Raw genomic sequence first — 13,174 nt, 5'->3', positions numbered from 1 at the left:
GAATACAAATTAAGTGTTAGCGACACTGGCGGATTAAACCAAGCGTCTTGGGGGGGAGGGGGCTCTTTGTTGTGGAGTGGAATATGTTCCCATATATTACCCCCCCCCCCCGGCCAAAAAAAGAAAGGTAAAACGGATTCAGGAAAAGAGGGTAAAATATATAATTGCTACGGAATTTTCACCACAATGCCCCCTCCACCAAAACGATATTCTGTCTACAGGCCTGGTCGTGGCTATGCTTTACTAAATATTTCGCTAGAAAAATATCAGGTTAAACATTTCTTAGAACGCTCGTAATGTTGCTGTATTTTAGTAAAATGAATTAGACAAAAGAACAAAAGAACTTACGACAAGTTACAACGCAAAACGCGCTTTTTGGTGAATACTACCCAAGGCGTATCTGTCGATATAATATTGTCGCGATCTACGACAATGTTCCTGTGACATTCAAAAGTGTTAGTCCTCCTACTTTCTCCATAAAACGTAAAACTCAAAAATTTCATTTTTATTTTTTCCATTCAGCCGCTTTTCGCCAAAACGAGATCGCAACCACGTTTTCAGTCGGTGCAATGTGGATTAAGATCGTTCTGCACTGGCCACACTCGAATGCAGGGTTACAAGTATGCACAGCAGTTTTCGAATAGTCACGCGAAGAACTTCGTCACTGGTGGCCAAGGCTTCCAACGCAGTCCGTGATAGAGTTTCGCCTTCCTTTTTAATTCTCTTCTATTTGGAAGTACAGATTGCAAATTCAGAACTAAGGAGGGAAAGCAGCATTTTTTCCTTAGTTCCGATAGTTTTGTAAAGTCCAATAGTTTTAGAACGCGGAGGTGTTGCTCAGAGTTTTGTCAGTTGCACGTGTTTGCAATAGAATGTTGAGTCCGTATACGTTTAAAACTTCCGGCGCAAGGCGCATTTTGAGGTCTTCTACGACCGACTCTATCAACGGAATTTAGACAGTTCTTCAGTAGTAAGATGTCGTGTCATCTGCCCTGAAGTGAGTACGATGTGTTTGTCTTTGGGTGAGATGAGGAGTTCGAATCTGCACGTCGACACTGGCAGCCATTCTGGATATTGCTTCGAAAATTGCCCTGAATTCTTCTTTGCTGTTTGAACGCTTCTTGTTTAATGTTGCGATAGTGTCCTGAATAACATCTGACGCTGCGTTCATGTCTAAATCTGTCTTCTGCAAAAGTCGATGAAAGAGAGAGTTATCGCGAGAACATCCTGAAGACAAGTAATAGTTACGATAAACTCGCTGTCGTGCATGGCAGAAGAAAGTTCCCGTGCTTTGGTTGTATCTAACTTGGATCACTTGGAACACACTGTAGAGCCTCACTAATTTTTTTGAAATTTCAAGTGAAATTGTAACAACATGCCGTTCCGTTCAACCCATCTCCTTTCACAAAATGTCTCCAATTGGCCACTAGGCGTAAGCTTAAGGACAGTATTACGTTTTGACGATGCGGTAGAAAACAAATGATCTCTTTCATTGTTCCCAGATATTTCCTCACGCACTATACTGACGATGACCTGAAGATGGAAAAGTTGAGGCTGTGAATGCAATATGAACAGTACAGCGCGTTTGAAGCCTCCTTCTGGATCTCCTGCAATGCCCCGCGACTTTGAGAGGTCATGACGGCGCAACCATCTGTACCAATACCAACGCAGTTTTTCGGGTCGAGTGAGAAGTCTCGTAGCAAAGATAGAGCATTTTTTCCAATTTTCCCTCCAGTCAGTAAGAGTTCGGGCGGTTCTGTGTCTTCGGATTCCGAGCTCGAAGCAATGTCCTCACGTTTCAGCTCTGCTGATTGAGGATCAATGAAACTGAAGCAGTCTTCTCTTATTTCACCCATGTGTTCGTACCTTAGAATCAAAGACAGCTGAGATGTGTGCGAAACGTCCGTAGTCTCATCAAACATAATAGAATAAAACTGACCCTCCCGCACTCGATTGACAATATTACAGACGTGATTTCCCATCCACAACCCACAATGAAGGCATTTTGTGTGGTTTTATTGGCAAAAATTGTCCTTTTCGATGCTTTCTTTCAGTGATTCTTTAAGACATCGTTACCACAAGTCATTCTAAATTTGCCCAATTGTCGAAAATTGCCCTCGTTGAACTTAGTTTCTACACCGTCGCCATCTGAGGTCCAATTATCTGCACAAGCATCTTCCCTGGGGCCTTGAAAAGCAATGCCTTGCCTTCCAAGAAATATCACAATCTACAACATTAATTTCAGTTTGTCGCAATTTAGGATTACTTGTCTTCTTGACGAGTTGATTTGATTCTCGACTGGTTTCGCTGGTTCCCAGTAGTTTTTCAGAAACGTTTTTCCGACCTCAACAGCGTTAATGTACTATTATGCCTTGTTGTGAGTTTCTAAAATACCGTAGAAAGTAGCGAATCTCTTCAAAGGTTTAGTCACAAGAGTTTGGAGAGGCATGTTTATTCGATAGCCCCCAACCAAACCCGTTGTAAAAAATGAGCAATATATATATAAACTCATGGGAAAGAACTAGTCATGGATAGTTTTCTTGATGTTATGGCCTCAAGTAAAATCGTCCTTCCTGAAATTTATCTGCTATTATGACTCGAGTTATCGTTAGCGTAAACGCGGCATAATGGACAGACACAATTTTTAAATAGAATTTAAAGAATTAACCCTCTTTTGAAATAACGCAAGAACGATCCCAAACTTTCGTTCGTATGGCGGTAAGCTACAAGAAACAGTGTGTATAATTTTAATATTTTGGAGGGCTCTTGGGGGGGGGGGGCGATTGCCCCCCTCGCCCCCCTCTTTAATCCGCTCTGGTTAGCGGTAACACCCAAAACTCCGACGCTGAATAGCTACAGCCAATTTCTTGCGACAAACAACGGAGAGATTTTTGGGCGACCTAAGGAGTCGATAAATTACATTTTCCACAAGAGCTGCCTACAAGGTCAGACGCTTCCCTGTCTTACTCAGAAGCGATCCTGTTTCTTCCAATTTCGTGTTTCTTCCAAGTTTCTTCCGATCCTGTTTCGTGATGTTATTCCCGTTAGTCTCCAAACGTGACTAGAGAAGGAGAACTTAGTTTCAACATTTTTGTTCCAAGCCATAAGATTGTCACGTATTGATACACATATACATTGCATAACGGGATAGTACCATTCATCAAGACAAATAGCATTTTTTTAAATATATAAATCAAGTTTATTTATTTATTTATTTATTTTTCATTTGTATATTTTTAAAATTGTAGTTTACAATACCATCTTGTAAGAAACAAAATAGTAGAGTGCGTAGTCATTGGTGCATTTTACGAAACTCTTATTTTTATGTTGAGAGTCTTTGTTTTTAATTTTTTTTTAAAGAGCATATATACTTTTTAGGGAAAAGTGATACAGTTCCTTGTTAATTAATTGGAGTTTTGTTTTGTATTTATAATGAACGCTTTTTTAAGCTTTTAAATGTTCTGTACATAATACTTATTTTACTCAAATTTATTCCACTTTATTGTGCGATGCAATTTAATTCTAATAATGCCGTTATTAATAATTTCGTTTCTCTTTTCTATATTCCCAGAATGAGAAGCCAAATAGTGAAAATGTGATTCAGAAACTGGGTTGCAGTGCCATGTACCCTCTAGTCATTCCAGATCCTCACGTCACTGAAATTCTTCTAGAAGAACAAGATGAATTTCTGGTGATAGCCAATAAAAGGTAAAAAAAAAAAATAAAATAAAATAAAAATAAATAAATAAATAAAATAAAAAAATAAAATAAAAAATAAAAAAATTAAAAAAAACTAATCGAAGTGTTGCGTTTGATGCGTATCAGATACATACAAGGAGGGAAGAAATAGGAAGAAAATAAAAATAATAAAGAGTTCCTTTACCTGATGAAGTAGTTAGCGAAATAACCTAAACGTGTACTTTTTCTGTGTTGTGTAATAATAGTTTTTGATATTTTCTGGTAATTTATTTTCTATGCTTACTTCGGATTCCTTTGTTACAACTATATTTATTTTGTTGTGTAATACTGTTTCTTAGTTTGTTTATATATATATATATATATATATATATATATAATTTTTCCATGGTTGCTTCGGGGCTCTTTTTAGTAATTTGATCTTTAATACTAAGAGAACGAATCCCAATTACGGTTTTCGGCTACGATTTAAAGGAATATTGTTTATTTTAATGGGAAGGATATCAGCTTAGAAACAGTGTAGCCACTTTTTTTCACTGTTTGGAAGGTACACATACTCCTCGTTTCTTGGCTATTGTGACATTATAGACAGAGCATTTTTTGATTTTTTTGTAACAGTCAAGAATATCGACACGAAAGAAATTAAAAACAATAAGAAAATGAGAAAAGAATTGTTTGCATCCGTGCGAAATTTGGGAACCTTAAAATGATAGGTATTTGTGGTATCTCTTATGCTACAAACAAACATAAATCGTCTTTTTACTGCAATTGTGGTCTCAAGTTTCCTCTATAAACGTACCCAACATTTATGGATCACGTAAAAATTAGGAAGGGATAGGAAAGAAAGGTTTCGTCTTTCATTCTTTGTTTTTCGATGGTAAATACAAAATACATGAGCTATTTCCCACTGCAATTTAGCACAGTGACTATAGTTTGTCTCTTCAACCGAATTGCAGTTCGTATATGAAGAATGCCGCCTTCTGCGTATGGTGGCTTGTGCCATAAGTAATTAATCGTCTAAGGGTTCTTGCGGAAAACACCCGCTATAACTAAATGGCCAACCAGAACCCTCATAGAGGGCACGATGGCTAAGTGGTAGAGTGCTTAGCTCTGATGCGTGGGGTCCCTGGTTCGATTTCCGGTCAAATAAGTTTCTGGTAGACAACATCGTGCCCGTGGGTTTTCTCAGGATACTCCCGTTTCCTCCCACTTTTTCATTCCACCAATTCTTTCATCATTCGCTTACTTTAATCATCGTCTCCTTTAGTCTAAAGGGCATAATCGTGGGACGTTAAATTCAAAGATTTCCTTTCATTTCAGAATCCTCATTTCAAACAATTGACACTCGCTTGTCAACTCTACGTGGAGTCTTAGTTGCCACTGTTCCAAACGCTGTCCTTTAAGTTAGTTAGAAGATTGTTGTTTAATATGCAATCAAAAGGGGGTTGGAGGGAGGAACGGATGCTAGCATGGAAACTTGAAACAAATTTGCCGAACTGCACTTTTGTTGAGTGAACGCACTATATATGAACATTGAAACAAAAACGAACTTTTTGTTTTTTAATGTAAAGTTTTGGATTTGTATCTAGTGCGTTCCAGTTATAAAATCAACTCGACGCAGAGGGAAAAGAATTGTCAACATTGTTAAGTTCACCTTACTCTCTGATTTATCTCCAATTGTTTATTCTTATTTCATCCTGTTAACTTCCGTTCGAAGTTTTTGTACCAGATTTATCTGTCTGTTTTATTTATTTATTAGACATTTATTAATAAAACAAAACTGACCAAAACAGTAAATGTATTAATAACATTTGTGAAACAGTTTCGACAATGTTACACAAATGTTATTACTATATTTAGTGTTTTGTTCAGTATTATTTTAATAATACATATTAAATATTTCCAAAACTATTATGAACAATTTATTAGACATATCTGATCTTCTATCCATTAATTAGACAAATGTATTTTATTTATTTATTAGACATATCCGTTTCTCTGTTTATTTATTAGACATTTATATATTTATTTATTTATTTATTTATTTATTTATTTATTTATTGGTTAGTTATTAGACATATCCATCTCTTTTTTATTTATTTATTAGATATTTACCTTTATTCATTAGACATATCTATCTATTTACAGATAAAGAATTAGACATTAAGCCAAATATTAAACAGTTGGGCTGTGGAATACACTGTCTAAATTTCATTATGTACTTAAAATTAGATACATAGAAATTAAGTAAATAAAAGCTGTGTTGTATTTGCTTAGATATTACCAATGATTAATATGCAGGAAAACTAACTGAGATGGTGCTTCAATGAACATAGCACTAATATACGTATGCTGTATTTCTTACTTTCAATTCTGTAAAACCAGAGCAGGAACATCGTCGTATTCTGTCATGTAGACCACTGCAAATGTTGTCATCACAAATATATTTTAAAGTATTGAGCATTATTTATCCCTAGTTGATTTGATCGATTACAAAACTTAAAATATGATCAAGAAAATTACTAACGAATTGTTAAAATAATAAAGAAAAGAAATCCAGCGGGCTATCACTAGTGGATAAATTGTCAAAGTTATTTGAAAGAATAAGATAGTTACTTAAAAGAAATTACATTTGCATCTAAAAGTATCAGCTAAAAATAAATTTCTGTATTACAAACTCATAATTAACAGAGTGTGGCATCACAATTCATCTTTATAATGTAGCAAAACTTTAAAATACATTGTCATCAATTATTCACAGTATCGTATATAGACAGAGTTAAGTAGAATTAATGTGTTTTTTGATTTTTACAGTATTTCTTCAGTGGCTCAAAATATGGCATAATTTAGGATTTAACATGTGTTTTTTATATCATTACTATTGTTTAACAAAATGCAAAAGAAGATATTTTACTACATTTTTATTTACAGAAATACGAAAATCCCGTTCATCTTCATTATCAACAAAATAGAGGGATATGAATTTATAATAATAACAACAAGAGATACAATTTAAATTTGTTAAACGTAATTATAAAATGATAAGAACTTAATTTATTTTATTGCAAAAGTGCTGAAGGTTTCAAAACTTCAGCTTGACCTTCAACAAAATACTTTTGAGACTTCAAACGATTATCGTATTCACTGATAAATTCACATTAACATGTAACAAGTGTTATTTGTTTCAAAAAACAAAGTGTAGGAAATTACCGTACACTTCTTGTGTGTTTTACTTTAGTATCAGCTATTCCCGTATTACAGTACTCATTTTTCTGCTTATGCAAATCGGCGACACTAATAGATTTATAATTGAAGTAAATGTAATAACATTATTGTGAACTTAAAATGTTGATCTGTAGAAATTAGAGATTATTGTTTGCCACAAATGCAAGAATATTTTGAAAGATATTTTATATGGTATTAAATATCACTCTACTTACAGGTTTATCCAAAAACTGAACACCACTTGCACTTCTGAGCTTTCAACTCTCCCTGGAGTCTTGGTCACGAAGGATAAAAGAGGAGGAATTAAAATAAAAACATCAAGCAATTTAAAAGAATGGACTTGGCAAGTTACAGCAGTGCTGGAGACACTTTGTCAAAACCAAAGATTACACGTTGGTGTAATGATGGAAAAGTGGTTTGCAATATGGCTGGATTTATTTCAGTATTATTTTGTTCATTGGTGGGAAGTTGCTAACACGTGTTGATATTCTCATTCTTATGCCAATGTTGTGCAAATTCTGTAATTACTTCGTCCCATTCGTCATTTAATAACCCCTCTCTAGATTTAACCTTTTATTATTATTATTATTGTTATTATTCATTAATGAGTAAACACAGTTTTAGAATTTTAGGATTTAGATTTCTGGGCTTTCGGCATCTATGACCATGTAGCCCGTCACGTATGAGAGATGACGTTCCTCGGCGAGCACACTATCCGGGGAAAGGGAAGGAAGGAAGCGGCCTGGTACCACCCCCCAGCACTTGCTGGTGTGAATGAGGAAAACCCAGGAAAGCCTCATTCAGGATGACTGCCCTGAAAAAGCTTTTTATACTTTTTCGATCGAGTGTCCCCACCGGGAATCGAACCCGAGACAGCTCGCACCGTAAACAAATTTTTAAAAACGAATTTTTCCACTTCATTTTTAGCCTCAACAGTATTTTTGAATCTTATATCATATGCTGAGTTTCTTTAAATGTTTCGACAGAGATGACACCATACTTTCCTATTTAACTTTCCTAACATGTCCCTTCACACGGACCTTGAGGTTTCTGTTATTCTTACCTATGTAACTCTCATGCCAACTGCATTTTATTTCATAAGTACCTGATTTCTCACTGGAATCTGTGTAATAACTTGCAAAGTCGGTGATATTCTGAAAAGTTTCGGGGGACTTCAAAGCGGTACGGGAACTGTGGTGTGAATAAATCTTCTTCAATGCTGTCATCAATCTGAGAAAAATAAGTAATCCTACCCATTTTGGGTCGTTGATTTCGACTTCAAGTCTATCGAAGTGTGAATTTCTTCCTGGTTATACATAGATCCCAATTGGAAATCAGGTACTTATGAAATAAAATGCAGTTGTGATGAGAGTTACATAGGCAAGACAAAAAGAAACCTAAAGGTCCGTATGAAGAAATATGTTACGAAAGCTAAATCGAAAAGTGCGTTGTCAGGTCTGTTGAAACATTAAAGAAATTCAACACCGGATAGAAGATTCAAAAATGCTATTAGAGGCTAAAAATGAAGTAGAAAGACTCTTTCTGGAAATTTGTTTATTCATTAATAATAATAATAATAATAATAATAATAATAATAATAATAATAATAATAATAATAATAATAATAATAATAATAATAATAATAATAAGGTGGTTAAGTAGCGAATGAAAAGAAGTAATTTAAAAATTTGTACAACATTAATATAACAGTAAAAATACCAACATGAGTTGGCAACATTCCACCAATAAGCAAAAGAATAGCAAATTAACCCCACAATATTGCAACCTACGTTTCTATCATTTGATTTGTGATCTTTGGTTTTAACAAAGTGTCTCCAGCACTGCTCTACCCTGGTAATCCCGTTCATTTTATTTTCCTTCATACTTTTATTTTCTTTCAGCTGCTTTTATCCTATGTGACCAAAACTCCAGGTGAGGGTCGAAAGCTTGGAGAAGCAAGTGGTATTCAGGAATTGCATAAACCTGTAAATAAAATAGTAATTAGAATTTCTGAGCATGTCATTAGAATGTCTCAGGTATTACTAGCTGTTTGTGTATATGTTACTATAGTCTCAATTATTTTTCTTTAAAGGTTTTGGGAAGTAATGTCTGTTGATGAGGCCATACAGGAAATACAAAATATAGACAACCCAATTCTGGCAGCCAAAAGACTACAGGACATGGCTCAGAGTTACGGCAGTGAAGACAATCTAAGCATTATTGTTGCAAGATTTAATCTCCACTCAGACGTCGATCAGCTGATGCGAGAGCTGAGGCACACGATTCGTCAGACGAAACACCTCGCAGTTGAAAATGGTGACTGTCATTCTACAGGGCATCATATGGATTACACGAAAACTCACTGCCAAATGTGTGCTACCCAGTTGTGTAGAAGATGTTTAGGTCCTACGCATAATGGTTCAGCTGGTGGTGCTGGCTTCTATAATGACTCGATGCCGTTGTCGAATGGACATCTTAAACCTGCTTGTATCATGAAACAACATTGTGGGTTTGGTTTTCGCCATGGTTGTTGTGAAAATCTTCCTGACACAGACCGTTCATCTCCAAGTGGCCAAAGTGATCAAACAAGTGAATGTGGTCGTCAGAAGGATTTACTAAGGAAACGATCGCAACAGCAGTACATGCAGCCATGGGACAACAAAGCAGTTACTTTTGCTGACACTCATCATCATCCTTCGGTGTTAATGCATGAAAACGGTACAAAGAAAATAAATGCGATACTTAAAAGCCGTGGTCAATCTCCGACCTTAAGTAACGGAACAACGGGAGGTCTTATGGAACGAAGAAGCTACAGAGACCTCATGAAGAAAGGTGCAGTGAAATTGGATAATTATCACAACGGACATCTTGCAGATGAAGAAGAAACAGGATCCGAAAAATCCGGTACTCATTTATCGGATGAACAGTTCAAGTGTTGGGAGTATATGTTAGAACAAAATACCCAAATGCTTTTCAACAAAGAACTTGACACTTTATCAAAGAGTTTTACAAGGAAAAACATAAGGCCAGGTAGTTCAGTGTTAGACCCCCTGTGGCCCCACACAGACTCTTCCTTGCGTGTGCGGGGCAAAGCACTTTCTCACAGTAGTCCTCATTTGTCTGAGGGTACAAGTTCGCCAAAACCTTCAGCATTTTTATCGAGGCATTTTGGTAGTGCGCGATCCTTTAATCCAATTTCAAAAGGTCGTTTTAGATCAATGCACAAACTAAACGGTGGTCCTAACGCTGCATATTTTGGTAGTTTACAGAGACTAATGCCGTATAATGTGGAGTATGATTTTGCAATTACCCAAGAAAGGCCACATTTGGATTCCCTGGAGCAAGACAGCCGCATGCAAAAATATTGGGGTATTGCGACAACAGAATTATGATCGATTGCTCGTAATGTTCTTCTGTAGATATTTTAACATTTCTAATGTACAAAGATTAGACTTAAAGACTGCTTAGTTTTATTCTTTTCATAACGCATTGTCATTTTGATTAATATATATATATGTGTGTTTCTCTACGTATTACTATCGCAGTAGCAGTTTAGTTGTATATAATAATATACTATGTATAGTAACTAAAACTTTACCTCCACAGATTTTCTACTTTTATGGTCAAATAAATCGAAATGTTTTGTAGAATGCTAGCAAACAAATGAAACAAAACATTGTTATGTGATAGTCAATTGCTAGAATCATAATGTAGAATGTATAAATATGAATAGAATTGTTATATTTATCTGTCGATTTTACTTTTGCCTATAGTGCATTAAACGTGTTCATTATCTGTGATTACAGTAAATAGATACAAAATCTGTACGTACTAATTAGAAATAGCTTTCTTTTTTAGTTATATGCACCATAGATCTGATGAATCACTTTTCACATCATACTACAAAAACGAGTCCTAGAACCATAACGCTAGGAAGATATGTGATCTAAATCAAAATAGTTTGTGCTTTTTATCTTTCACCCAATAAGTAGGAAAAAAAAAAAACTTGAATTCAAAGATATTCCTATATCAGACAATTCTCTTACCGATAGAACCCCCTTGCGGCTATGTGATTGGGACACCCGGGTTCAATTCCGGTTGAGAGTTCATGTGGTTTGTATGTCATGTTAAGTTGCAAGTCCACGTCTCATATAACCTCGGTACAGAAAAGGAAAAAAAAAAAAAAGCAAAGAAAACCAAATCTATACAAAAATAACTGGATCTGACAAACTGGACATTTGTACAACGTATTGCTTTAAAAAATAATGTATAAAGGTAACCAAGAAAGTTCTGTCGTTTTTTCACCCATCACCTTCGAACATCGATATGCCACCTAAGACGTACCTCGAAGATCAAAAATAGTCTCCATCAGCATCGACGACCTCCTGCCAACGTTCTGGAAGGCCATGGATTCTATCGTGGTAGAACTTGGTGGGCCGTGAAGCAAAGAAGGTATCAAGTGCCTTTTTCACCTCTACTAGAGATTTGAACTGACGTCCTCTAAGGTGATTGTCCAAGGAATGGAACAGGTGATAATCGGACGGTGCAATGTCCGGGGAATATGGCGGATGCAACAATGTTTATTTATTTATTTATTTGCCAATGTTTCAGATACAGCAAGGCAGCCATTTTACACTGAAACTATATAACATAGAATATAAAATTAACAATAACAAGTATAAACAAAAAGCTATATAAAGGTCCATAAGTGTAGCAATAACAAATTGAAATAAAACTACGGTTCTATAAGTGTAGTAATAATTTCCTGTCGGAATACATTCTCAGATTTAAAAATATCCACGTCAGAAGCAATGGAGTTAAATTCAGAAGCCAGTCTATAGAACAAAGAACGCTGAATAATTGATAATCGAGGCGTGTTGCAATGAAGTAGTTCACTATTTCTAGTTCTTCTTGCAGGTACCCGAATATTAAATTTAGAGATTAGTTCTTCAGTTCTAAGTTTCCCACTTAGAATTCTATGAAGAAACATCATATCAAATAGCATGCGACGAGATGAAGGTGTACGGATGCCAAGAACAGTCAACAATTCAGGTTTACTTAAACAGCGTACAGAAGGTATTCTTTTCCTGACAATGGCAAGAAAGAAATTTAGATGTTTCCCATCCAAGGTGTAGAATGGTGTCCTGAGTCATCCTAATCACGTAGGGCTTAGCATTGCCCTGTAACAGGAGGACCCCTTTGCGATTCAGAAGTGCTGGCTCCCGAGTTTTGAGTTTTTCTTGAACACGGCTCAACTGCTGACTACATAGTTGCATTAATACTCTGACCAGCTGGTAGCTGTTCCCGATGAATGATGCCCCGAGCAGTCCACTAAATACACAGGAGGACCTTCTTTTGCTGCAGTGTGGTTTCGGCTGTTTTAAAACCGGTTCATGGAATACTAACCAACGATGACGGAGCCATGGAGCTTCGTACAGGACTCACTTCTCATCACATGTCAACACACCGTCCAGAAATGGCTCCTTCCTCAGACGAGAGCAAAGAAACACAGGTGTCTGCTCGCGTTGCCTTCTGGCCCGGAGTCAAATCATGTGGGACCCATCGACCCAACTTGCAGTGCTTCCCAAGTTGATGGAGGTGCTGTCGAATGGTTCCTCCTCACAATGAATTGTAGTTCCAGTTCCTCACATATCTGATCACTGTTCGCTTCAATTTCTGCCCGAAGATCTTCATTGTGTACACGGGTTGGTCTTCCGGCATGTGGTGCGTCTTCGAGTGTTCGTCACCATCCTTAAACTTGTTAAACCACCGCTGCGTTGTCCACGTAGTCACGACACCCTCACCAAAGGCCTGGCATATTTTCCGACCCGCTGCAGCGGCGTTTGACCTCAGTTTGAACTCATACAGCATACATGCCCTTATGACGCTCTATGAAGGTCCCATGTTCACTCTGTCCTTACACAAGTTCACGGTGTAACTGAACTGCCACAATCAGGTAGTATGTTGGATATAACCACACCAACAACTGAGCTTCACCCTATCTCTATTCGCATTCAACTCACGGTGTGAGGGCCAATTGAACACAGACTTCCACAAAAGCGACAGAACTTTCTTTGTTACCTTTATATTTTTGTTTTTCAAAGTAAACTGTTCTAGACGTGAACAGCATCATCAATCATGTTTCGCTTTAACTCATGAATAAAAAGACAAATATTTCTGGAATGAAAATGTATGTTAATGAAGAGAAGAGAATTCTGTAGTATTTCATGAAAAGCGTTCCATACATCATCAA

The 13,174-nt window shown here is 36.5% G+C and overlaps 1 protein-coding gene across 2 annotated transcripts in view; it reads left to right on the top strand.

The window, feature by feature from the left end:
• Phlpp (PH domain leucine-rich repeat protein phosphatase) overlaps nucleotides 1-10,769 on the top strand; it is a 380,272-nt gene extending 369,503 nt beyond the window's left edge. The window contains exons 17-18 of one of the 2 annotated variants that reach the window (XM_081740804.1): nucleotides 3,572-3,708; nucleotides 9,014-10,769. In XM_081740804.1, coding sequence (XP_081596930.1) covers nucleotides 3,572-3,708; nucleotides 9,014-10,313 — 1,437 coding nt within the window. In that variant the 3' untranslated portion in view covers nucleotides 10,314-10,769. The remainder of the gene's footprint in view (nucleotides 1-3,571; nucleotides 3,709-9,013) is intronic. The other variant, XM_081740811.1, reaches the window with a different exon arrangement.
• Nucleotides 10,770-13,174: the final 2,405 nt, after the last annotated feature.

The sequence above is a fragment of the Thermobia domestica genome, chromosome 2 (genome assembly GCF_964235325.1).
Source record: "Thermobia domestica chromosome 2, izTheDome1.hap1.1, whole genome shotgun sequence".
NCBI lineage: Eukaryota > Metazoa > Arthropoda > Insecta > Zygentoma > Lepismatidae > Thermobia > Thermobia domestica.
The sequence above is the reverse complement of the archived record's forward strand: the minus strand, read 5'-3'. Positions and strand labels throughout refer to the sequence as shown.